At 47.1% G+C, this 27,172-nt stretch overlaps 1 protein-coding gene across 3 annotated transcripts in view; it reads left to right on the top strand.

Moving 5' to 3' along the window:
- The window catches only part of TMEM209 (transmembrane protein 209), a 32,290-nt gene extending 25,071 nt beyond the window's left edge, over positions 1–7,219 (top strand). For all 3 annotated transcript variants that reach the window (XM_059171863.1, XM_059171861.1, XM_059171862.1), the window contains exons 12-15: positions 719–833; positions 934–1,031; positions 2,056–2,129; positions 5,500–7,219. In XM_059171863.1, the coding sequence (XP_059027846.1) occupies positions 719–833; positions 934–1,031; positions 2,056–2,129; positions 5,500–5,554 (342 nt within the window). In that variant the 3' untranslated portion in view covers positions 5,555–7,219. The remainder of the gene's footprint in view (positions 1–718; positions 834–933; positions 1,032–2,055; positions 2,130–5,499) is intronic.
- Positions 7,220–27,172: the final 19,953 nt, after the last annotated feature.

Here is a 27,172-nt window from a genome sequence, read left to right as displayed (position 1 = left end):
AAAGAGAGCTTCTAGCTCCAATATAGAATTGGAATAATTCAAAGAGAATTACTTTGTTTCTGTTTTAAATAATACTACAGGAAAAATCGTGATGCATATTTTTTTCTTATTTGGGATTATGGCTTTAAGAAAGATTCCTAGGGGAGCATGGGTGGCTCAGTCACTTTAGCCTCTGACTCCTTTGATTTCAGCTCCGTTGATAATCTCCTCAGGGTCATGAGATCAGCTGTAAGATTCTGGGAGTGGAGCCTGCTTAAAATTCTCTCTCCCTCCCTGTGCTCCCCGCGCTCCAACATTCATACTCTCTTTAAAAAAAGAGAAGTTTCCTAGAATTAAGATTGTTGAAATCAAAGAGTATACTGTTTTTGAGCATATAAGAGTTTTTCGAGATCATATTCTTTATTGTTTTGTAATGACTGTTAGATGTAAAAATGAAGTTTCAAGTGCTGATACTTGAACTGAGAATGTATTTGTATTTTTATCTTGTTTTTTTGTGTTAACTATATGGGTATGAATGATCCACTTAACAGAAAACAGAGAATGTCTTGCTTTTCTGTTTTCATTTTATAGATTTCATCTTGCAGATGTAGCCACTTGAAAGCATTTTTGCTAGTTTCTCTATAGGGAAAAGTTTAAAAATTGGAGTCATTATAAACAAAGGCTTAAAGCCATGATAGATTTTCATGCTGATTTTGAAAAATTGTTTTCTCATCTTCAGATCATCATGCATGTATTTTGCACCTACCTCGATTCCAGATTACCTCCGCATCCGAAGTACCCTGACGGAAAAACATTTACTTCTCAGCACTTTGTTCAGACACCAAATAAACCAGGTATAAACTTCCTAAAAGAATACGTTGAGATTTTCACATGATATATGTAGAGAGAGAGGTTGGCTTTTTTTTTTTTTAATGTAGCATATTTTCTTTACAGATGTGACAAATGAGAATGTTTTTTGCATTTATCAAAGTGCTATCAACCCTCCCCATTATGAGCTAATCTACCAGCGTCATGTCTACAATCTTCCAAAGGTACCTTTAAATGTAGAAGTTGCTATTACAGAGTGTATGGATGACTTGCTTTGATAATATTTTTTAAATCAGAGTCCCTTGTTTATGGAATAGGTAAACTTTCTAAATTAGGGAAAATGTGTTTCTTGAATATCCCTTTTTCTAACTATTAAAGTAATATATGCTTAACTTGGGAAAGTAAAACGAAAAAGAAGAAAGATCACTCATTATTCCATTACGTGAAGGCACCTGTTGTTAACATTTTTGGTGTATTGCCTTTGGTAAATTTCATTTTGGTCTTTGTGCTACTTTGTGCGTTGAAGTCATATTTATGTAATTTTATTTCCTTTTAAAAAATTAACTTCTTAATTTAATTACCTTAAAAAAACGTAATTTCCATCTCATTAAAAAGCTTCCATAGAAACACTTTTTAATGGCTGTAAAAAAGTTTATTATAAGATTATAACATAATTTATTTAATCATTTCCCTACCGTTGGACATTTTGGGTGTTCTAATTCTTCATTATCATAAACACTGCTGAGTGTTCATCTTTATGAATATAGTTATCTGCATTTGGGGAATTTTATTAGCTTAAAGTTGCAAAGTGGAATTCTAGGTTACAGAATATTTTCAAGGCTTTTAAAATAGATTTTCAAACTACTTTATACAAAAGATGTACCAGTTTACATTTCCATTCAGGCATTTTAATCTTGACTGCAAGCATCAGTTCTGCAGCTTCTACCAGTTCTACCAGCTTCTTTACTAAGAAATTTTACATTGACTATAATCACAAATTGTATTCTCCATCAAATTTCTAGGAGAATATTAATTTCCTTTTTTGCGAATTTAACATTTCAGCTTTGATAGTGTTAATATTTTGGACCATTGACGTTTCTGTCCAAATCCATGCAGATGAAAGTCTGAATTACACAGAATTCTGAGTTAGTAGAATGTGAATTGATGGGATCTGCATTTATCTGTTTGTTTGGTTTGCATAATTTTTTTGTTTGGCTTGGTTTAAATCTTGCTGTCTTCTTGTTCCAGGGCCGAAATAATATGTTTCATACATTGTTAATGTTCCTCTACATCATAAAGACCAAAGAGTCAGGAATGCTTGGGTAAGTATTAATGCTTTAAAAACACAAGTACTTAATTTATTTATTGTTTTTCTTCCTATGTTAAGATTCTGCAGAAGGCAGCATTGTGTACTGAAAGGATTGTAGACTGACAAGAGATGGGCTTCTAGTGTAAGCCCAGCTCTGTCACTACCCAATTCTGGTTTCTTGGGCAAGTCCCTTCATTCCTCACCAACCTCCCATTTCCCTACTGGTGAAAAGGCTATTGGACCATGTCATTGGCTTTACAGTCGTGTCTCTCAGACAAGCAACTCTGAGATCTATATCAGGCTCCTGCCACTTTAAAATTTAAAAACAAGGGACACCTGGGTGGCTCAGTAGGTTAAGCATCTGCCTACGGCTCAGGTCATGATCCCAGAGTCCTGGGATCGAGTCCCACTTCGGGCTCCATGCCCAGCAGGAGCCCGCTTCTGTCTCTGCCTGCTGTTCTCCCTGCTTGTGCTCTCTAACAAGTAAATAAATACAATCTTAAAAAAGAGTCGCACACTCTACTGACTGAGCCAGCCTGGAGCCACCCCGTGATTTTAAATTTTCTAATAGACACCTTAAACATTTTATAAGAAGTAAAAAGAAAGAGGTGAAATTAATGTTAGTAATATATTCCCTGCGGAGCAAGGAGCCTGGTGCAGGACTTGATCCCAGGCCCTGGGATCATGACCTGAACTGAAGGCAGGCACTTAACTGACTGAGCCACTCGGGCATCCCAAGTGTGTGGCTCTTGATCTCAGGGTCATGAGTTCAAACCCCATGTTGGGCATAAAGCTTACTTAAAATGAAATAAAGTAAAAGTACTTATTAAGGAGAGCACCTGCGTGGTTCAGTTGGTTAAGCATACAACTCTTGGTTTCTGCTCAGTTCATGATCTCATAGATGTGGAATCGAGCTTCATGTCACATTGGGCTGCATGCTCAGTAGGGAGTCTGCTTGAAGATTCTCTCTGCCCCTCCCCCTGCTCTCTCTTTTTCTTCCTCTCTCAAATAAATCAATAAATCCTAAAAAAAAAAGAAGAAGAAGAAGAAGAAGAAGAAGTACTTAGTGGGGTAATAATTTACTCAGAGGCCAAAAAGAACTGATAAAATTTTTTTTTTATGATTTTATTTATTTATTTGACAGACGGAGATCACAAGCAGGCAGAGAGGCAGGCAGAGAGAGAGGAGAAAGCAGGCTCCCTGCTGAGCAGAGAGCCCGATGCAGGGCTCAATTCCAGGACCCTGAGATCATGACCTGAGCCGAAGGCAGAGGCTTAACCTACTGAGCCACCCAAGCGCCCCAAAAACTGATAAAATTTTTGAAGTGCTTATATTCTCTTAATGAATAACTTACATGTGAGAAAGAAGCATTTTAGACTAAAACTAATACATGATTTATTTGAGATTTTTTCCTTAACCAAGGGAAAGGAAACTTTGAAACTAACTTTTTAATTATGACTGGTTAATCTTTTTAATACATTCTAAAACAGTCAAATGGTTTAAATGACTGTCCTATAAAGGAAGTAAGCAAGTAGCTCAAATATAGTCCATTTGGAATCATGCCCATAAAACAGCAGATTGATCCAAATACATTATCAATTCAATGCCAGATATTTGTGCAGTTACTGGAATGAGATGAATGTTTTACTTCCAAAAGGGAAAAAAAATCTAGGCAGAGTTGACTGCACAGTAATTTAAGTGTTCTGTTCAGCAAATAAACCATAAATAAATCTTAAAGCTAAATGACAAACTGAGACAAAATATTATGATTGGAACACATATAGCAAATCCAAGCTAATATCCGTCATATATAAAGAGCATATATAAATTCGTTAGAGGGGCACCACCTGGTGGTCACCTGGGTGGTCAGATGGTTGAGTGTCTGCCTTTGGCTCAGGTCATGATCTCTGGATTGAGCCCTGCATCCGGCTCTCTGCTCAAGGGGGAGCCTGCTTCTTCCTCTCCCTCTGTCACTCCCCCTGCTTGTGTGCACGCTTGCTCTCCTGCATCTCTTTGTCTCAAATGAATAAATCTTTTTTAAAAGTAATAATTCCTTAGAGAAGAAAAACAGAAAATGGTCATAGACTGTAAGACTTTCACAGAAAAGTGTTGTGTAAATGGCTAATAAACATGAAAAGATGTTTATCCGTATATACAAGCAAGCCAGAATTAAGGTTCTGAGGGTTTTTTAAGATTTTCTTTTTCCTTTAAGTAGTCTCTATACCCAACATGGGACTCAAACTCACAACTCCAAGATCAAGGGTCACATGTTCCACTGACTGAGCTAGCCAGGTGCCCCTATCATTTGCAGTTTTGAAGAAATGGGAAAAAAACAGTTATATTTTGAATATAAAAATATTTAATATATTTAATAAATTTATAATTTTGAATATAAAAATATTTTTGAAGGGCATTTTGGTAATATATATTTTTAAATTTTTTATCAAAATTAACAACTCATAATTTTAAAAGTTCTGTAGTGCTGTAAGTTCATGACAGAAATAAGCAGTTCCCTGTCATGGGTCCACATAATAGAGGCCTCTAGCTCTCTCTTGATTCTTAAGTTTGAGACATTGGAGGTTGATTTCTTATTTTGTTAGATGAGTAATTTAGCTTATAGCCCTCTCTTCCCTTTGTACTTTGAATATGGTGTAGTACTCTGTGGTGTAGAAGTAGATTTTTCTTTTTGTTATACATACAGTATGGTTAAGTTTAAGCTATATTAATAAACTCCATATACATATTCACTAAAGCATCCATAATAGTTAGTAAATCCCTAGTTCAAGTTGAATTAGGTAAATAGGTAACATTCTCTAAGAAACCTAGCATCTCTATCCTCTATTTTAAAATTTGACTGATATTTTAATCTTACTTGCTAAAATTATTTGGTTAACTCTGTCTGATGTAATTGTTATTGAGATCAACCACAAAATTAATTTTCCACACCCCATAAATCCATTTGTTCTAAATTTGGGTTTTTAGCACAGTTAAGAAAGCAATCACTGGGGCACCTGTGTGGCTCATTGGGTTAAGCCTCTGCCTTTGGCTCAGTTCATGATCTCAAGGTCCTGGGATCGAGCCCCACATTGGGCTCTCTGCTCAGCAGGGAGCCTGCTTCCCCCTCTCTCTCTGCCTGCCTCTCTGCCTACTTGTGATCTCTCTCTCTCTCTCTCTCTGTGTCAAATAAATAAATAATCTTAAAAAAAATCACTATTACTAGGGTTCACCTGATAAACCATGTGTAACATAACTCATTACAGAATAGCATTAAATGTCATTGATTAAATATGTGTTCCTTGTCAAGACTCCTGTTTTCATTATTTGCAAAAAGACCTTAAATGCTTTGCACTAAAATTTTTTTTTTTTTTTTTTTTTTTTTTTAGGAGAGTTAATCTTGGTCTGTCTGGTGTGAATATTTTGTGGATTTTTGGCGAGTAGTGGGTCATTTAATTCCAAACATTTGGACTTTTATTTGATTGAATCAGAAGTTGAATCTAAGCATCTCTGAGTCACTTCCTCTTTTGAAATAAGATACATATGTGTGTCTTACACTTTAGATATAACAAAAAATTAGCTATTATGAAACTTCCTTGTAAATATATGTCCTAAATCTTCTATATCAAAAGACATTACTTGTACTTTTTTTATTACCTTTCAGATTTTTCAGTTGCCTATAAAACTGCAACCCTTCAGGTATTTGCTGCCCCAAAACAGTGCAATTTCCCCTCCATTAAGAAATTTGAGTCCTTTTTCATTGTGACCTACAAATGAGAATCATCCCCCTAATTTTTCCCTGCAAAAATCTTTTTTTATTTGCATTATTTGGTGTAAATACTTGGAAAGAAACAAGGAAATTGCTAATTCAGCTTTTTTATCTCTATACTTAACTGTACTATAAGTCAGCCCGGGGCCCATATTTAAAGAAAGGAGATAAACTTCTCAGTAATGTATTAGTCTAATTGTATTTTTAAGTATTATTGAAAGAGGTTTAACAGTATTGGCATTTTAAAAAGTCAACTCTCAGATTAAATGTTAACTGATAACATTATACTATTTGGGTCTTAGGTTAAAAGGCTGAAGACATCAAAAAACAGCTGCTTTGGTTTTAATAACTCAATTTGACTATTCCATTATATTGCATTATTTTTAAGAGTTCTCTAAGATCATACAGTATCTGTTTAAAATTTTTAGGTATGTTCAGAATATTTGAAGAGTAAGAAGTGACTGTTTGTAAGTTTTGTTTGACTGTTTTCTTATATATCTGTATATAGCATCTCTAAAGCCTGGCTAGCAGTTGCATTTGTTTTCTGGTCTGACATATTACTAGAAACTGTTCCTGCCATGTTATGTAAACCTGAAAACAACTAAAAGCAGTACCTTCTGAGTAACTGCCTGTTGGGCCTGTATATGTAGCCCATTTCTGATGATTTGTAAATTCTGTTTTTCAAAAAGCTGTTTCTGTTTTAAAAAGGTCTTATGTCCAAAAGAAAGGAAGTTTCTTTTAACTGCTTTTGATGTATGTTATATATGTTTGCTATGATATTTTAGAAGAAAATAATCAACTAAGCATGTTAAATATAAGAACATATCAAAATGTAAGTACTATTTCAGAAGTCATTGAAGGTGTCATGGAAGAACACTTGTTATGCTATTAAACTATTCAGTTGCATATTTTTAAAGGGAATAAGGAGAAAAAATTTAATAACACATAAGACAAAATTGTTTTTTCTTTATAAGACTTAAGGCAGCTTTTACTCTAAAAATTCAAAGCTATGATATTTTATTTTATAACTGACTGTCAAGAAAATACCATATATGGGAAATCTAACATGTATGTGAAAAGACTAGGGATCCACACTAAGAAAGAAAAGCTGCTGTTTGCCTACTCGAGTCTGGTGTGGTTCACTACAGTCTCATTAACTTTCCTGTATTGACCCGTCTTCACACGTTTGAGCCGGCTTATATTTAAGTGTAGCCTTTATTGAAAGTACTTTGATGAATTAATTAGTTGGGATTCACACTGCAGATATGGTAAATTTTCTTTGGTCTTTGTGTTGAAATGAGTATCTACTTTTCTCTAATTAAATGTTATTTATAGGAAAATTTTTCGTAAGTTTTTTTTTCATTGCTTGACTCATCCTTGTGGGATCAGATCCACCAGTCTTTTAGATTATGTTCACTGTATCATTTATCCTTTTTTTTTCTCTATGAATATCAGCCTTTTCTTCAGGCCAGTTTGTTTTAGAAGCATACCAAGGTGTTTATCATTGAGTTCCCACTGAGACAGAACAGTGCTCTGGTGCTCGGCTTTCACAAACTGCTCTGTGGAACACTTTGCTGTGTCAGTGGTGAAGACGAGTGGCTTATGGTTGGCACTTCTAAACTCAGCTTTGGAATAGAAATCCTTTAAAGGTGGACATTCCTCAAAGATCAGTTTTGGTCCTGTTTCACCATCTCTTCTTTTCCTCAGAGATCTCATTCACTTCACAACTTCATTTATCACCTTTCTTCATTGGATTCCCAAGTTCAGCAGCAGCCCGGACGTCTCTCCTGAGCTCCGGCGGTGCTCTCCTCTGACCTGTCAGACATTTCCACTTGGATGTTCCGCAGACGCTCTGTGGCTGGAACGGAATTCACATCTGCTGAAAACAGCTCGCTCTCCTAACCTCCCTTTTTCTATTCATTGTACCGTTGCCCACGCTCAAAACTCTGGTGTCATCTTTGATTCCTTGAGCTCCCCGGGTCCCCAATCCAATCAGGCAGCAAACCTCATCCATTCTTTCTTAACAATGTCTCTTGCAGCTGTCCCCTTCCGTTTCTGCTGCCAGTGTGCTCATTTACACCCTTATCAACTCACACAGGACCACTGCAACAGCCTAATTAATCTCACAGCTTCCTAATTGTTGCCACGCTTCCAGACTTTCCAATTCATCCCGCACATTCTCTTCAAATTCATCTTCCTAAAACACCTGTTTGATCATTTCAGTCCCCTGATCAATTCCTTAGCCCGACATTCAAAGCCCCCCACAATCTGGCCCCGAGCTAGCCTTACCCTTGCAGATCTTGGCACCAGCCAGAGCAGGCTGGCCCGGCCCCGCCCTCGGCAAACCACCGTCCTGCTTGGCCTGATCGCTCCCTGGGGAAGCCCCTCCCCCGCCACAGGCTGCCCCTGCCTGGAGACTTCACTCTGATTAAACCTGCCATTTTTTGGAGCTAGTCCTGACCACTCCAGCTGGCAGTCATTTCTCCCCCAGGGTGATTGGATCTGTGCCCCTTTTCTGGCACTCAGCAGCCATGTGAATGGATTCAGAAGTGACTTTCTGTCTAACAGTGCATCCTCATATCTTTTCTCATCCTAAAAGAACGGGGATTTTTATGAGTCTGAGCTGTCCTGCTGTTCAAGAGGACTTGATGATGGCTAAAGCTACGTTTTGGAAAAGGCTTACATTCTCCTCTTCGAAGGACACCTTTCAAGGGAGGCTTTCCTCCCATGCTGAGACCTGGGGAGGAGGAAGCAGCCCCGGGACCGGACAGCCACAAGGGGCCTGCCTGAGGGGGGGGTGTGATGGAAATGACCTAGCCCATTCCCTGTCCCTGGGGGGTGACTTCCTGTGTGAGCTGGGGTGAGGCTGCTGCGCTTAGCACGTTCCAAATGCCATGGGGTCCAGCCATCCCTCAGGGTGGGGTGGCTTCAACCTCAGCTGCCCCAGACCATGGGTAGCGGGTGGCCGGTGGCAGGCAAAGGTGTTTGAGGGTGAGCGGTAGAGGGCTGGGATCTCCGGCCAGAAAGCTTTGGAAAAGGGCCGGTCTGTGGAGAACTCGTCTGCCCCCTTGTCATGAGAGGGGTTCACACTTCCAGCCCCATGCTTCTTGGGTCCTGGTGACATTGCCACATCTCCCTGGGTATGCTGGTGGCTTTCTGCAGAGTTGAAAGGATTGTTGGGTGTTAGTTTGGAGCCGCAGCTCTAACTTGATCCCTGGAAGATCAGCAGGCATTCCATTTGCTTTCCGCACTGACCGAGCTGTCCTGACCTGGGGGACAGGTTGTGGCTTCTCAGTCAGGATCAGGAAGAAGACTGTGGTACAGCAGGAAGGGTATGGAGAGCAGACTGGCATGCCCCCGGGGACCTGCCAACCCTGGGGTGGTTCACAGCAGAGCCACAAGCAGTCCATCCCAGGCACGGCTGTGGCTGCTAGCATTTCCATGGAAAGCTGTAGTTAAATCCTTTTGTGCCCCCGGAGCAAAATGAATAGTTCAAAGTCACTCTGGCAGGATGAGCCACTAGCCTGAATGGGCTGAGGCTTGGGAGGACTGAGCTCTGTCCCTGAGAGGGGGCAGGGCAATTCCCATTTCCACAGATTCTGATTCTGATTCAGAGAATCACGGAAAAGCTAAATTGAACATAATGATGACAGTGGTTTTGAGTAAGGAAAAAATACGGCTTTAAAAAGTCTCAAAATCGGGGTGCCTGGGTGGTACAGTTGGTTGGGTGTCCCATTCCTGGTGTCGGCTCAGGTCATGATCTCTAGGTGGTGAGATCGAGACCCACACTTAGTGTGCAGTCCACTTGAGATTCTCCCTCTCCCTCTGCCTCTGCCACTCCCACTTGTGTTCACTCGCATGCATGCGTGCTCTTTAAAATAATTTTTTTTTTAAGTCTCAAAACAGCACATTATTATAAAAGTAGGAAGTGGCCCCTTTGGCCTTGCAAAGCAACTATCTCATTTATGGGCCATGAGATCTTCATGGTCTTCACACACCCTCGCCCCACTGCCCTCGCCTAGCTGGATGTGCCTCCCGCTCCCACTTCCCTTCCCCAAACCCAGATTTGGCCAGTCCCCAGCACAGACAGTGCTGCCCTTGTACCCTAGAAACCTGGGCTTTCTGGTCTACCAAGAAAACACTCTCCTTCCTTTCCTATTTCTAAACTAGAAGGAAAAAATAACAACCCTGAATCAGACTCTGCTTTCATGACCTGCATCCCATAGGAGGAAAGTCAGAAGATGGTGATCTGCTCTGTTGGGGGCAAAACTTGTTTTCTCAGGAGGAGCGGCCAGGCGTGATTGTTCCTCAAACACACGGTGTATAGACTGGAATCAGGCAGCTCTGTGATAGTTTTGGCCCGGACTACAGGCATTAGCTTACTGAGCTCCAGCTCTACAGAAAGGCCCCTTGTTTTCCAAATGAGGAGGGGTATCATCCCTGGCCAGCCCAAGGGGCAGAGCCGTTGCCTGGCTAACTCATGAACCTGAGACTTGGCAGAAGGAAGTCTGAACTAAAGCCGTAAGCCCCAAACGTGGGAGCTGGAAAAGGTGGTACGTGGCTTGCATCTCGAGTTAGTTAACTACTACTAAAAGTAAACATTTTTTTAAATTTTTTTTTCTTAATTTCTTTTCAGCGTAACAATTCATTGTTTTTGCACCACACCCAATGCTCCTTGCAATACTTGCCCTCCATAATACCCACCACCTGGCCCCCAACCTCCCACCCCCCCACCCCTTCAAAACCCTCAGGTTGTTTTTCAGAGTCCATAGTCTCTCATGGTTCACCTCCCCTTCCAATTTCCCTCAACTCCCTTCTCCTCTCCATTTCCCTATGTCCTCTATGTTATTTGTTATGCTCCACCAATAAGTGAAACCATATGATAATTGACTCTGCTTGACTTATTTCACTCAGCATAATCTCTTCCAGTCCCATCCATGTTGCTACAAAAGTTGGGTATTTGTCCTTTCTGATGGAGGCATAATACTCCATAGTGTATATGGACCATTATCTTCCTTATCCATTCGTCCACTGAAGGGCATCTTGGTTCTTTCCACAGTTTGGCGACCGTGGCCATTGCTCTATAAACATTGGGGTACAGATGGCTCTTCTTTTCACTACATCTGTATCTTTGGGGTAAATACCCAGTAGTGCAGTTGCAGGGTCATAGGGAAGCTCTATTTTTAATTTCTTAAGGAGTCTTCACACTGTTCTCCAAAGTGGCTGCACCAACTTGCATTCCCACCAACAGTGTAAGAGGGTTCCCCTTTCTCCATATCCTCTCCAACACACGTTGTTTCCTGTCTTGCTAATTTTGGCCATTCTAACTGGTGTAAGGTGGTATCTCAATGTGGTTTTAATTTGAATCTCCCTGATGGCTAGTGAAGATAAACATTTTTTTCATGTGTCTTATAGCCATTTGTATGTCTTCATTGGAGAAGTGTCTGTTCATATCTTCTGCCCATTTTTTGATATGATTATCTGTTTTGTGTGTGTTGAGTTTGAGAAGTTCTTTATAAAGAACTTCTCAAAGTTCTTTATAAAGTTCTTTATAGATCCGGGATATCAACCTTTTGTCTGTACTGTCATTTGCAAATATCTTCTCCTATTCCGTGAGCTGCCTCTTTGTTTTGTTGACTGTTTCCTTTGCTGTTGGAAAGGATCTTGACGAAGTCCCAAAAGTTCATTTTCGCTTTTCAACATGAGTTCTTTAAAGTCTTTTTTTTCTTCTTTAAGCCATCTTGAAAATTCCTGGAGCTAACTACCTTAATGTTAGCAATTAGACTGCACTTAGGTCAAGTGCCCTGGATGGAACTTCAAGACAAAGTCTACATCCTAGAATTATGGATTCTCTTCAAGTGAAACACAAAATACTTTCTACATAACCTGAGAGAGTACTTTTCTTTGAAACTACTGTGTTTCTACAGTATACTACTATTTCCTGCCTCAAAACTCATACACCCTCCCCACCCACCCACCCCTAATAGTTTCTGTTGGTGAGGAATCTGCTGCTCTCACTGGCTCACCCTCCTGATCCTATCCTGGTAGGTATGGCAGTGCTGGAACAAATACCCAAGGAAAACCAGATCTCAGACAGCTAGAACTCCTGTAGATGGTGGAGCTGCTGTTAGACTGCGGTTCCTTGAGGTCCTTGGGGGCAGGGGCATCTCTGAGATGCTGAGGAATTATTTTTGGATTAACAATTGGATTAAGTAGACAATTTACTTGAAAAGCAATCCTTTCCTTCTTTTGGACTGGACTTTGCAATGTGCTTTCCATGCTGAAGACCATAGAGAACTCTGTGGCTAGTTAAGCAGAAGGTGGCAGAGAAGAAAAGCAGTAAGGAGTTGGCAGTTGGCAGTTAGATCTAAACTTGTAGAAAGGAAGGCAGGAGGGCCCTCTCTACATTTCCATGCATTCCTTTTTGTTGGGCTCTATGGAAATTGATTCAATAGTAAAGAGTAGATGTATGTGGCCCCTGGGAGAGGCGGTGGGGAGGGATGTCTAGATGCACATGGACCAGGAGTTTCTTAGTTGGATGCAAAATCGGTGGCATCTTACAAACTGACAAGGCTGGAGCTGTACAGGGGTAGATGCAAAGTATGAGAGCTCGGGAAACTATGTTCAGTCACAGATGCCATCATCCTGTTTCCTGACACACTGAGGACTTTCCTCCAAGTATGTGTCTCATTGGACTAGAGGATGTGTTTTCTCTGATGAGGAAACCACACTAGCCTCAGCCTATTCCACAGTGAGAGTCCGTGCCTCCTGGCCACACCAGGTTCTGTCACGCTCCTCCACAGCGGGTGGCACTACGAATTGGTACAGCCCTTTGCGAACACAACATGGGGCTGTGTGTGTATCAGGCACTCCTGAGGCATAACTAAGTATCCCCAAACAAAAAAGTCACTTAGTATCTCTCTCCATGGGGGCTGGATCGTCTTAGGGGCTCGTTCAATCACATGTCTAGTCGTTGAGGTTGGCTATTGACTGGGGCCTAACTGGGAATGTGAGCAGAATGCCCACACAGGGCTTCCACATGTGGCCTGGGCCGCCTCATGACATGGTGGCTGAGGGGCGTTGGGTGGCTTTGGTCCCTTAAGTGGCTGCCTTCGGCTCAGGTCATGATCCCAGGGTCCTGGGATGGAGGTCCATGTCCAGCCCTGTGCTTGGCAGGGAGCCTGTTTCTCCCTCTCCCTGCCTGCCGCTCCCCCTGTGTGTTCTCCCTCTCTGTGAGAAATAAAATCTTAAAAAAAAAAAAAAAATGGTGGCTGCATTCCGAAAGCAAGTATCTTGAGAAGGAGGGGGAGACAGACAGAGACAAAAGCATATTATAACCTTTTAGAACCTAGATTTGAAAGTTCTGCATTTCTCCCACTGCCCCCTATTGATCAAGGCAGCTTCGGAGAACTATTCTCAAAGGAAGCCTAGACCCTGCCTCTCCGTGGAAAGATGTCCTACGTCACAGCCTGTAGGATGCGTCATACATTGATGTGGCCATTTTGGAAAAATAAATGCGCCAGTGTGCAGCACCCACCCCTCATGATGTGAGCACTCTGGCTCATTGATCCCAGGAAGATCTGTCCTAGGAAAATACTCACCAGGAAAAAAAAAAATAAGTTCTGCCTAAAGATGTTCACTGTGTACATTCGTTTATTGGTTTATCCGTCCACCCGGTAAATATTATTTGAGGGAGTTTGCTAGGTGCTAGGAATACAGAGAAGACTCAGCATTCCCTTTTTCTCCTCACAAAGTTTCTAGTCCACAAGAGCTAAAAACAAAACCCATCCAAAGGTTTAATGATAGAATGGTTTAATAAATTACAGTACCTCAACTTTCTGAGATGCATCTTTGAATGAGATACCCACAGACTTATTTTTGACCCCTTTTAAAAAGTCCTACAACTTTAAAAAGACTACGTAAAAAGATGGGGGAAATGTTGGGTAGAAGGGAAATCAAAGTTGTATGTCTACTGTGATTACAATTATGTAAAAATATGCACGCAGATCGCCAACTAGAACAGAATATCCAAATGTGAACTCACTTGTTGAAGTGGGAATGTGGATGATTGTTTTTCCATTTTCAGTTCCCTCCCAATGTTATGGTGCTTTTACAATCGAAAAACTCTGGGTGGGGGTGGGGGGAGGGGAAGGGGTACAAATAGAATTTTAGAATTCTACAGGTCAAAGGAAGAGAAGTCTCCGCTGAGTGAGAAGCTGAGGTGGGAGAGGCGGCAACTGAATTTCAGGAGGGGGAGGAAAGCAGCAGGAATCGAGTCCTGAAGACAGGAGAGGAGGAGCTGTCTTAGGAAAAGTGCTGAGAGTCCAAACCCAGATGTGTTCAGAGGAGCGTGGGAAGATAGGGCTCAGAGGAAAGGTGCACCTGTGCTCTGGGGCTAAGGACTGCAGACTTGATAGTAGAGACTGAAATTTTTTGAGCAGAGAATAAAGTCACAGGTGTGTTTACGGAAAGGGCCTCTGACCACGAAGCCGAGGATGACAGGCTGGAGCCTGTGGGAGGCCGGACTCCAGATGTGGCTAAGACACGCGGAGCTTTGGTAATGATCAGAGAGCATTTGTGGAAGAAAACTGGGCACACACAGACACAGCTCCAAGACTTCAATGGAGGTGATTAGGCAGACCGTGGCACTAGTAACAGAAATAGGAGGAAGAACCGGTTTGCAGCGGAAGAGAAATTCTAGACAGTGTTGAGTGTGAGCTGCTGTTTGGGGCCTCCAAATGGAGATAACAACAGATTACTAGAAACAGGAGCGTGAATATGACGGGAGAGATCCCCATTTTTGGGAAAACATTTTGAACCTATCCTTCTTCCTAGAATGCTCTTCCCCCAGCTTTCTGGAATGGCTGCTTTCCATCTTTCGTTAAGATCTCTGCTCAAATACCAACTCCTGGTCCCTTTCCTGCCCCCCGAAAGTGGCAGCCATCCCCCTTACCCTGCTCAGCTCTCCATCCCACTTACATGAGGTTCTACTTCCCCCACCAACATCCCTTTTAGAGATGGGACACTGGTGTCCTCTTCTATCTGAAGAACGGAACGTGAGGGGCGACTGTGCCAATTCACTCTTCTGTCAATTTCTATTGTGAAATGATAACAACAAATAGCATATATTTTTTTCTGACTCCAGATCTTCATCTAAAGATTTAAAACTCCTCTGCTGTGTTACAGATCAAAGATACAACTTAGGGGGGCACCTGGGTGGCTCAGTCGGTTAAGCATCTGCCTCCAGCTCAGGACCTACATGGGTCCTTGCTCAGCAGGGAGCCTGCTTCTCCCTCTCCCTCTGCCTCTCCCCATGCTGTGTGCTCTCTCTCTTACTATCAAATAAATAAAATCTTTAAAATATATATAACACTTAGCAGGGCGCCTGGGTGGCTCAGTTGGTTAAGCCTCTGCCTTTGGCTCAGGTCATGATCTCAGGGTCCTGGGATCAAGCCCCACATCGGGCTCTGCTCAGCAGGGAGCCTGCTTCCTCCTCTCTCTGCCTGCCTCTCTGCCTACTTGTGATCTCTGTCAAATAAATAAAATCTTTAAAAATGTAGGCGTTTATTAAAATAAATAAATAATAAAATAAATATATATAGAAGAAAGGACACACCAACGATTTCTTAAGGAAAGCTCCTAGAAGGTGGCCGACTCTTCCAGGCATATCCACCCATTGGCCAGCTACTTCATTTCATGGAAACATCAAGCTACACAGGAATCTGGAAGAAGTAGTGTGTGTTCGCCAGGATCCTGGTCATGGCCAGCTAATAACCCCAGCACTACAGAAGAAGGAGGGGTTGGACACTGAACAACAGTAGCCTGTCCCCGAAGGAGATGTCCACACCAAGCCCCAGAGCCGTGCCTGTGTCTGACTCCAAGGACAGCAACTGGATATAGGACTCATCGTCCCCTTGAACAATTTAACTCTCACCAAGTGCTTCCTAACTGTCTCACCCTCTCCCTGGTCTCCAGGTACGGAAATAAGGCCATGGTCCACATTTCTGAATGCCAGATACCAAGATCTGTAGAGCTAAACATGGTAGGGAAAGCTGCAAATGCTTCTCCTTGACTGACATTCTGAGTATTTTTGGCATGCACCAGCTACATAACTTGTGGGACCCAGGGCACATGAAAATGTGGTGGGGGTCCCTTGTTAAAATTACCAAGAATTTCAAGACAACCACAACAGAGCATTAAGCCAATCACAGGGTCCTTCTGACTGCAAGGTCCTGTGCGACCCTCCAGGTGGCAGGCCTGGGAAGCCAGTCCTGTATTCAGCTGCCCAGGAGAAGGAGCGCCTTACATTGTGAAACACCATGTGCGCCCCTGTTTGCTTTGGGGCTGTTTCAACCTTTAGGTGAGATATTTTTTTCCTCACGGTAGCTTAGAAAACTTGGAAATGGTCTTGCGGATCAAGCAGCTGGACTGTCTAATTTTACAGAAGACCCGGAAGCCCAAAGAGGGCCTGCTCCTGCCGGGGGGTCCAGCCTGGCGCTGGTGTCAGAGCCCACTCTAGAGGCCCAGCTCTCAGACTTCTAGGCGGCAGGGCAGAGTCGTTTGTCCCCAGCAGGCTGGCTCTGCAATGCCCGGCCACTGACACTCCCGGGACCTCCCAACGCCTACTTGAGCTACAGAGACAAATCCAGGGGCCACTCTGTTCTTGGCCCCTTTTAGGGGATGTGCCACAGGTCACAGCTGAACGGTGGCTCAAAGAGCTTGGCCACTGTGCTCTGATACTTCCTCTCCGAAGATGCCACCAGACTGGGTGTCTGTGCCCTTCCCTGTGCAGGTGGCCAGAGAGGCAACGCCGGACAGACAGCTGGACACACAGCCTCGCCGCCAGGTGCGGCGCGGGAGCTGGTCGGGGACCACCGCGCGGTCCCAGGCGGAAGCCGGAGCAGGGGGCGGCAGGAGAGTGGTGTGGGAGCTGCGTGGAGCAGGGGCAGCCGCAAGGGCAGATGACTGTGTCCGGGGGAGCGGGCGGGCGAGGCGTCAGATGGGCACGCTTTTCTCCAGGGGGAGGCGGGCTGTGCGAGACGCGAGGCGGAGGAGAGGGGAGTGATTAGCAAGCAGGCGTGAGTCACGCAGCCGGCCCCCCCGGCAGCGGCGTGCTCCGCGGGCTCCCCTGGGTGCGGACCCGGTGCCAGGCGGCGCAGCTGGCGCGGGGAAAGGTGCCAGGTTTCCTGCGGGGGCCTCGCGAGGTGGGGGCTGGAGCCGGGGATCTCAGGGCCACCTGCTCCTGGCATGAATCCAGGGTCCGCCGGTCTCTGCGCCTGTGAGCCCCGCCGGGGGATCGCCCGGACTCCGCGGCCTGCCTCCCCCCGGCCCGCGGTCCCTGCGCCCCTAACCCCCGCACCCCGCACGCTCCGGGCCGCCCCCTCCCGCTGCGGGGGGACGAAGCCGGGCAGCCCGCCGGGCCGTCGCACACGGGACAGGCTCCACCGCGGGAGAGAAGGGCGCCCGGCCTGCGCGCCCCCAGAGGCCCTCCCGGCCCAGACTGCTGCTGTCCCGGCCTCGCCAGGACGTCTAGACCAGGGGACCGCTGGCTCTCGACTGCCCTGGGGCGTCATAGGCAAAATGCATGCAAGTGCTTTTCGCCCCTACAGTAGGCCGCAGGGCTGCGAGTAGCTCACCCAGCCGCTGGGCCCCTCATTCTGCGAGCACCTAGGTCCCCACGGCCTCCGGAGCAGGCGCGCTCCGTGGCCCGAGCTTCTAGAAGATTCTTTGCAGAGTCAGCTGCATCTCCCTCCCCGACGTGGGCGCTGAGGAGGCTGGTCCGGGGTGCGAGGAGGGCAGTCCCACTCAGAGCGGCGGGAGGCTGAGGAGCGGCTGTTCCTAACTTCGTCCTCTGCCCCCATTGCTGCTGACCCCAACGCTGCTGACCCGGCGAGGGAGGACGGTAGACAGGGCCTCCGCTCCCTACGTCCCCATGGCTCCTCAAGCCCCAGCCCCACTGGCTCTTCGAGCTTCTCTCTGCCTCCAGGTGGTCCCTCGTGGGGTCACATGCTGGATGTTAGCCTTCCCACAGCTGTACCCAGGGCTCCAAGGGTTCCTCACACCCTTGTGGACACTCATGTTTGCCCCTTTCCCGAGAAGCTTCTCTTCCCTAGTTGGGGGGTGAGGGAGAGGGGACACACTGGCACGTGTCCTGAAAGCCCAAAGCCACTCCTCTGCCTGGCCAGACCTAGGATAGGGAAGGGCAAGGAGGATGTTGCCCTGGCCCCTGGCCCTGGACCCGACCCTGGCCCTGACCAGCACACAAGGCCTCGGAAGAAAGGATGCAGCTTCTTGAGTGTCATTTCCCTGCCTTAGACATCAGTCAGCAAATTTTTGAACACTTAATACGCTCAGCTCAGTGCCTCACTGCTTTCACTGATCACTTCCCTGTATCCATTTTCTCTGTCTGCAAAAATGAGGTCAATAAATCTCAGCGGGGAGGAAAGAGGTTCTTTCACGGCAGAGCTGGTAGAGGAACAATAGCCAGAGGCCTTCACCTTTCTGCGCAGCCATGGCCAGCGTGAGTGAGGCAATGACGCAGTTAGTCTCTGGTGACAAAAACGTGCAGTGGGACGGTTGTTCAAACCCTCGCCTGCCGGCTGCCTCACTTGCGTGGGTGGCCAGCTTGCCCTGCCTTGAGTCACTGAGGACAGGCCCCTGCCCAGGACTCGGGCTCAGGAGAGGAATGTGGGGTGCGGTGTGTATCGGGGTGTGTGCATAGCTTGTGGTGTGTAGTATAGTGTGGTGCATGTGGTGGGGGGTGCGGTATGGCTTGTGTGAGTGTGGAAGAGTGAGTGTGGTGTGTTTGCCATGAGTGTGTGGGTGTGATGTGTGTGGTGTGTGGTCACTGTGAGTGGAGGCTTTGGGAGTGGAAGGTGCTGCCCATAGGAGTCCTAAAACAGTGGAGAATCTCTTCCTTTTTTTTTTTTTTAATTTTTTATTTTTAATTTATTTGACAGAGAGAGATCACAAGTAGACAGAGGCAGGCAGAGAGAGAGGAGGAAGCAGGCTCCCCGCTGAGCAGAGAGCCCGATGCGGGGCTCGATCCCAGAACCCTGGGATCATGACCTGAGCCGAAGGCAGAGGCTTAACCCACTGAGCCACCCAGGCACCCCGAGAATCTCTTCCTTAATGTTCCCTTCCTGAAGCTGGTCCAGGGGAAGGCGTTGGTTTGAGTTCTTAAAGGACTGATTTCCAAAGTGTGGTTCCCCCGGGCTCTAACAACAGAACCATCTGCGGACCTTTTGGGAAAAATGCAGATTTGTTCCCACCCCAAGTTACTGAAGCAGAACCTCTACGGTTGTTGGCGCTTCATACTCTGCACTTTTAAACAAGGCTGTCTTAAAATTCTTCTGCACCCTCAAGTCTGAGAGCCGCTGTTCCAGCCGGGTGAGCGCCCCCGAAAATCCCGAGAGTAGGGAGCACCAGAAACACAGGCCGCCTTCCCACGTGCTGAGGCGCGCATGTGTGCAAAGGTATGGCCAATCTTGACGCTTGATCACAAACATCTCCCCAGGTCACAGTCCTCCCTTACGTGACTTTGTTTCTGAACTTTTCATGTCCTCTCTGATTTGCCTCCTCTGCCCCCAGCTTGTGAAGCTTCTGTGGTTTATGTACCATGAATAGGCACTGCCGCTGGGCTGGGTTTGTCCTCAGGCCATTTTGTGGGGGAGATTTGTGTTTCCTGACCTTTTTAGGATATCCTTAGAACAGACACATTTCCTGTTTCTTTTGTGTCCTTTTGGTGCCCCAGGGTCTAATGGGGGGGCTCCGGACATAGCTGGTGCTAAACTGCTTGCTGAATAAAATGGTGACAGCTTCCTGAGAGTCTGGAGGGGCTCTTGGAGGCCGGTGGGGGTTACTGGAGAGTTCCGCAAGGCTCCGCCTCCTCAGCAACCTCACCCAGCCTGGCCTGCCCACCCTCTCTCACCTCCTTCACTATGTGAATGTGAGATAGGGCAGCAGGCGGCCATCTTGCCTCTGCAGGTTTGAGATCTAGGTCAAATGGGCTCAGGCCCTTCAATCCCAGCAGAACGGGGTGCGCCCTGCTGCTGTTGGGCTGCTCAAAGCTCTTCTGAAGAGAGCAGGACTTGATACTGCACCTCCTCGTTGGCAGCAGGACTTAGGGAAGGGCCCAGCACATCTTCGGTGCCCCCTCCGTACTCCTATGCCAAGCAGCCTCAGGTGGGACTTGGTGGCTTTAAGGGTCAAACGTCTTGGCAGGCTTCTTGGTCTCATCCCTCTCCCCCTCCTCCAAGCTGAGTCAAATTTTAACTGAAGCCTGTGACACACGAAGTCCTACAGAAACCATTACGAGAGCCTTCCGGAAAACAGGGACTGACAACAGGGAAGAGGATCAAAGAAATCACGGCGCAGCAAGGTCTCTGGATAGCCAGTCCCAGGGCACCCAGCAGACGGCTTCTCCCTCTCTGTCCTACCCGAGGACTCACCCAACCCTGATCTCATTAAAAGGAAACCAAAAGAGCTATATTATTTGGCTTCCATCTGGCCTCTTGAGATTTAAGGACTTTAATCAGTAAAATGTTAAAGAATAAAATAACTCTACAATAACAAGAAAGCTGCCAGCTGGCCCTTCCAGTGACCTTGCCAGAGTGCCTGGGAAACGGATCACGCCATCTGGGCTTGACTTCCCTCCTGGGGAAGAGTGAGCAATTACGCCATTTTAGGATCCAAGTTTACAAAAAATTTACTTCCCCGAATAAGAAAATTTGTTCCCCCCAAACAGCTTGCATCTAATATATCATCTGCTTCCTGCATCCCACTGCCTCCACCCTAAACCAGCCCTCCTCTCTTCCCTATTCCAGGCCCAGAATTCCAACATGGCATCTTTGGGAATGGCTGACAGTTCAAGGCACCACAGAAGGGTCCCAGTGGAGAAACGTGGGAAAGCCTAAGAGCAGGAAATAAATTACACGCTTGAAAAGACAAGAGAAATGGTTGAATACCTCCTCCAGGGCCAAGTCTAAGACTTACCGTCCTCTTCCTGGAGCCATCTTGCTCTCGTGGGGAGAATCTAAACTTAAATCTTCGAAGGAAAGACAGAGAGCAGGCAAGGTGCCCAGCAGGTGACGGCTGAGGAGAGGGGAGGGAAGAGCATTGGTGTCACAGGCTGGATTTCCCTTTTTCAAGGAGCCATTGAGAGGGAGCTTCAGTGTGTAGACCTGGGAGGCAGCCCCTAAATTCCCACACAGCCTCCTCTGGCAATGGCCGACTATCTCTTGCCCCACCAGCTGTGTCCCTGGGAAACAGAGGCAAAGGGGAGCGGGAAAGACGCTGCAGTAGGCAGGATAGAATGTGGACCTGGGGCTTGGGCTCTGCGCTCTGAGGTGCTGTGAGGCAGGGGCTCAGGCTCTTCCTCACCAAGAGGGACGCGGAGGAAGAGGCAGTCTGAGGTAAATCTCCCCATTGAAGGATACATTTGTAGCCTCTAGCCCCTTGGCTGGCTCCCCCTCTCACCTCTCTCCCCTCCTCAGACTCCTTTTCCACAGCTTGTGGAAGCTTGTAGAATCTTCTTTCATAGCCATGGAAGCTCTGTCCCCTTCTAATGGCTGGGCATCTCAAGCAGACTCGGCGGGTCATTGGCATCTTGGCCATTTAGTGCCCTTTCTAAAAGAACTGGCCATCATCCTCCCAGGAGCACCCCAGGCTACAGGGGTTAGGGTGGCCAGACGGTGGTGAGAAGAAGCAGTAGTAGAGAAGATCATCCTCCCTGAAGGGCGAGAAGCAGACCCCAGAGAGACACCCTCAGAAGGTCAGTAAGAGGCTTTGGGGGTGAATAGGAGTGGCGCCTGGGTGGGCGGCGTAGCTCTCGAGTCTGGGACCAGAACTTCTTCCAAGCTGTTAAATGTGGTGTCAATTGCCCAGGAAGTTTCTAACCATACAGTTATCAATGTTCTGGCACTTTCCAGGTCACCCCAAGTTTCTTCTTGTGTCTCATCTTCACAAGTTTGGGGGTGGATTTTTCTCATTTTAATTAATTAATTAATTAGGATTTTTCTCATTTTAGAGGGGAGGAAGGCAAGGCCCAGCAGATCACATTCTAAGCAGTGTCACTTGAGCTCCAAAACCATGTATTGTTTAAAGCTCATGTGACTAAGGTACCCTGGCCATCTGGGTCCAGGTGCGCACTGGGCATCAGAGCCCCCCAGGGGGCTGCCAGCTTGTTCTCTTCCACACAGGCTCTCCTCAAGCTGAGGCCACTGGCCCCCGCAGCTCCAGGCTCGGAGCTGATCTGGTCAGTAGCCCCAGGAGAAAGGACCTGAGTCTTCTTCATTCTTTAAGAGATAGTATTGAGAGTATTGTTGTACCTACTGCCCAGATTAGTCACAGCTTTATATTCTGTCCTGAGCTGATGCTTAAAAAAAATGTTTCTTTAAAGAAAAAAATAGAGGAAATGGATAAATTTCCATTATCTGGTACATCCAGACGATAATGGACTATTATTCAGCACTAAAAAGAAATGAACTATCAAACCATGAAAGGACATGGGAGAAACCTCAACACATATTAAGTGAAAGAAGCCAGTCTGAAAAGGCTACGGACTGTAGTAAGTCCAACTCTATGGCATTCTGGAAAGCGGAAAACTATGGAAGCAGTAAAAAGACCTGTGGCTGCAGGGGTTGGAAGGAGGGGAGGAGGAGTGGGTGGGACACAGCATTTTGAGTGAAGAGACCCCACAGGAGATCACACCACAACGGTGGACATGTGTCTTCAGACATCTGTCCAAACCCACGGAACGCACACCCCCGAGACTGAGCCTGAAGGGAAACCACGGACTCTGGGTGGTGACCGTGTTTCCATGTAGGTTCATCCATTGTAATGAAGGTACAGCTCTCGTGCCGACGTGGATGGTGGAAAAGGCTGAGGGGGGCACCAGTGGGGAATCTCTGCACCTTCTCAATTTTACTGTGCACCTAAAACTGCTCTAAAAGAGCAAAGTCTTTTAAAAACACATGAAAATACAGGAATCTTTTTTTTTTCTAAAGATTTTATTTATTTGACACAGAGATAGATCACAAGTAGGTAGAGAGGCAGGCAGAGAGAGAGGAGGAAGCAGGCTCCCCGCTGAGCAGAGAGCCTGATTCGGGGCTCAATCCCAGGATCCTGAGATCATGACCTGAGCCGAAGGCAGAGGCTCAACCCACTGAGCCACCCAGGCGCCCTACAGGAATCTTCGAAAGAATGATGACACCCAAGTCTCCATGATGCCCCGCTGGATTATTTTCTAATTCAGCCATAACCAAGTACCACAGACTAAGTGGCTTAAACAAGAGAAGTTTATTACCACGCAGTTCCGGAGGCTAGAAGTCTGAGATCCAGGAAGGTATCAGCAGTGCCTTCTCAGGCTGAGAGGGGGAATCTGTTCCCTGCTCCTCCCCCAGCTCTGGTGGTTGGCTGGCAGTCTTCGGTGTTCTAGAAGCATCACCCCATTATCTGCCTTCACGTTCATGTGCCATTCTCTCTGCATGTGCGTGGTTGGGTTTTCAGATACACTCTTTTTTTTTTTTTTTTTAAAGATTATTTATTTATTTACTTGAGAGAGAGAGAGAGAGAGAGAGAGAGAGAGAGAGAGAGAACACAAGCAGAGGGAGTGGGAGAGGGAGAAGCAGGCTTCCGCCGAGCAGGGAGCCTAAAGCCGGGCTCGATCCCAGGACCCTGAGATCATGACCTGAGCTGAAGGCAGACGCTTAACGACTCAGCCATCCAGGTGCCCCGAGATACACTCTTTTTATAAGGATATCAGTCATACTGGACTGGGACCTACGCCAGTGAGCTTGTTTTTAACTTAATGACCTCTGTAGAGACCCTGTCTGTGAACACGATCATGTTCTGAGGTACGAGGGATTAGGACCACAACATATTTTGGGGGAAGGTGGGGGGACAAATGTAACCCATAACACCCCCTGAAGTCACAGCCTTGCCCCGACATGTGGTGGCTGAGGGCTTCATCACGATGGAACCGCCATGACAATGGCCCAGCCGTGCTGAATTTGTTCCGTCCCCAAGTTCTCGCAGGTAATTTCACAGGCCGGGCTGCAAGTCACACCCAGCCTTCCCTCCAGAGCAGCCTGTCCGTGCACGGCGTGGTTAGACATACTTTCCAGGTGTCACAGGACAATTCAACACATGGCAGGGCAGCCTCACTCAGCAGGTGCAGACCCACCTCCATCTGCGGGTCTCAGGGAGACTTGGGAGCTCCCAGAGCCTTTCTCCTCTTGTTATGTCTCTGAGCCACAGAAGCCATGCCAGACACTGCACGGGGTAATTCCAACGAGGATTCTCTCAAGATCTATTGCCCAAAACACACTTACTGTCTGACACAGCCATTTTTATTCCTCTTAGAGTCCCTTTTTGCCTTGCTGACTCCAAGAAAGCTAATTAATTATTTGAGACACCAACTATTAAATTGACATAGTGATTAATCTGATAATCCTTTCTATGAAATTACCTCTGAAATGCTAACTTTCCATCTTTTGAAACTCACTGTGTAAATTACTCTGAAGATGACACCGTGCCAGCTTTTGGCTCTGTAAATCTTAATGGCAGTTTTTTGCCAAAAGCAATAGAAGCTGTCCTGAATTTATCAGGTCAATCAGGAAAGAGGCAGGCAGGCAGGAAATTGAAGGTGACACGCCGCAAGTGGGGGGTTTGTCTGATGGACTGTTAGGACCTGCTTTTGTCCCTTTGCTCTAGGAGACTGAACGGTGGGAGCCTCGTGAGGCAGAAGGACAGGAACTCCCGGTTGCAGGACAGAAGAGCCTGTGTGGTTCTAAGAGGCGGGTCCCTGCCCACCCTGTCCCCAGGGCCATCCCTTCTCCTCCCAGTGCACCTCCTGAGCATCTCAGCAGTGGTGGAGACCTCCCAGCACAGGACAGAGACAACGCCTGCCCTCCTGTCGCTTCCATTCTAATAAAGGAAGTCGGACAACAAACAAGAGAAACAACAAGTGTGAGGGTGTCGCATTCTGTGGGGAGAGGATGAGGGAGAACAAGTGGGGGTAGCAATATACAATTTTGAACCAAGGGGTCACGGAAGACCGTGTTGCCTCTCTCACCTCACTCACCCCTGCCCTGGCTCTGCCTTATTGAGAGGGTGACTTTTTTTTTTTTAAGATTATTTATTTATTTGACACAGAGAGATCACAGGTAGGCAGAGAGGCAGGCAGAGCGAGGGGGAAGCAGGCTCTCCGCTGAGCAAGGAGCCGGATGAAGGAGTTGATCCAAGGACTCTGGGATCATGACCTGAGCTGAAGGCAGAGGCCCAACCTACTGAGCCACCTAGGCGCCTGAGAGGGTGACATTTGAGTAAAGAATTGCAGGTGTGAGATTGGCCACATGGATACTGGAGAAAGAGACTTCCAGGGCACAGCCAGTGCCACAGACCTGATGTGGGAGCCTGCCCGGTCAAGGACCAGCAAAGGGGAGCTGGAATAGAATGAGCAAAGAGGCAGTGGTGGCAGCTAAAGAAGAGCTACAGAAGTTTGGAATCTATAGGCCATGGAAAGAGCTGAGTAAACCTGTCACTTCTGGGTGTTTTGGAAGGGAAAAGCACATCTGTCCAGTCCGTCTTCCGCGGGTGTTCCCTCCCACCCCTGGGTCCTGTCCTGAAGGTGTCTCCCACGCAGACCACAGCATCTGAGGGCTTGTGCTAAGAGAAGGGTGTGGGCTGTACAACGTGTGGGTGAGCACTTACTGGGCCTGTAGCCCCACTGACAGGATTCTCTGTATGTCTGCAGGGGGAAACCAAGGCACCGCCCTCCATTTTCTCAAAAATCATTGCTGTTGCTGCTGCTTCTCTGAGCTGGAGCCATCCAGGTTCTTTCTGTTTTGTGGGAACAGGAAGCTTACCACCTCTCACCTCCCTCTGTCCCGGATTTTCTCCCATCCCTGCCTGGGCGGGTGAGAGGCCCCCCACAAGCCTTCAGGCCAATTCCTGAGGTAGAACAAGTTTCTCGAATCTAATATGAAGCCTAGAAAACAGAAGAGGTTTCTGATGCCCACAGGTTGTTCCTGAGAGACGTCCTCAGTGCGAGGGAGAGTTGTAGTCAGCAGCAGGACAGTGACGTGGTGAAAATGGACAGCCCTTGTCCTCTGGAGGGGTGAGAGGGGCACCCCTGGAACCACCATGCCCATAATCCCATGAAGCTATCCCATCACACGCCTCCCACGAGTCTGAGGGAGGTTCAGGGACAGCCTGGGAGGTCTCTCAGGGGAGCACCGATGGGGCAGTAGTGCCCCCCACCCCCAACTCTGCAGCTGGAGAACAGTGGGCTTCTCTGTTCCAGACAAAACTTGTCTTTGGCCTTGAGGCTCTGGGTGCAACCTCTGTGGCTGCCCTTTGGCTGACTGGCCTGCCCCATGGAAGGATTTTCTGGAAAGGGACAGCCAGGTGTGCATCTGGGGAGGCTCTGAGATCTCTGCCATTTCTGTTTTGTGCTCCCTGGGTGTGAGGATTGAGCCACTGATGGACAGCTGTTGCAATAGTGTGCGTGGCTGCTTTTTTGGTGTGTCCCCTATACTTCTGTTCCGCTGCCACTGCACACTGATGGCGCCTGACTTCTCTCAAACCCTCCTCCTTTTCAGTCAGGCCCTCACCGTGTTCCAGAACAATCCCCCACCGTGTGCATGGTAAAGGGGCCCATCTCCCCGTTGCTTTTCTAGTGAGCCTTTTCTTCCCTTGAAGCACATCCCAGAGAGCCATATCGACTGCCCTCTGGGTTGCCATGGAAACAGAGCATTCTTCCCTCTTCTGTTTACCTTGGTCAGGGACTGCGGCAAAAACCAGCCAGTCGCTGAAGGAGAGGGAGGTTGCGGGTGGGGGAGAGGGAGGAGGGAAAGGCAGCCGCTCTAAACCAGATCATTCTGGTTCGGAGCGGTTCCCGCTTCACTCCCGAGAGGCTTTCGAACTAGGCGTGCGCTGCTGATGCAGGGTCTGGGCCCTCCGAAGAGGGGGAGGGTCTGGAGGCTACTGGGCAGTTCCCCCCGCGCCCTGCCCCAGGTTCCACCTGCGCCTGCTCTGCTCTCCTTTCCCAGCTGCCTCCCTGCCGGTGCGGGCTGTTAGCACAGCCTTTCTCCTACCGCCTGGGCTCGCTGGGCCTCTGCTCACTACCCAAGGGCGCCGGCCCAGGGGGAGCAGTGACTGGGAGCTGAGATCCAGCCCTGCTCTGTGTCCTGGCCCAAAGCACCCTCACCCTGCTCGGACCCTTGCCAGGTCCTCCTAGCAGAGGGCCCTGCTTCCTCCTGCACCTTCCCGCCGCAGCCTGAGAGACCACT

The sequence above is a fragment of the Mustela lutreola genome, chromosome 4 (assembly GCF_030435805.1).
Source record: "Mustela lutreola isolate mMusLut2 chromosome 4, mMusLut2.pri, whole genome shotgun sequence".
In the NCBI taxonomy this organism is placed as follows: Eukaryota; Metazoa; Chordata; class Mammalia; order Carnivora; family Mustelidae; genus Mustela; species Mustela lutreola.
The sequence above is the reverse complement of the archived record's forward strand: the minus strand, read 5'-3'. Positions and strand labels throughout refer to the sequence as shown.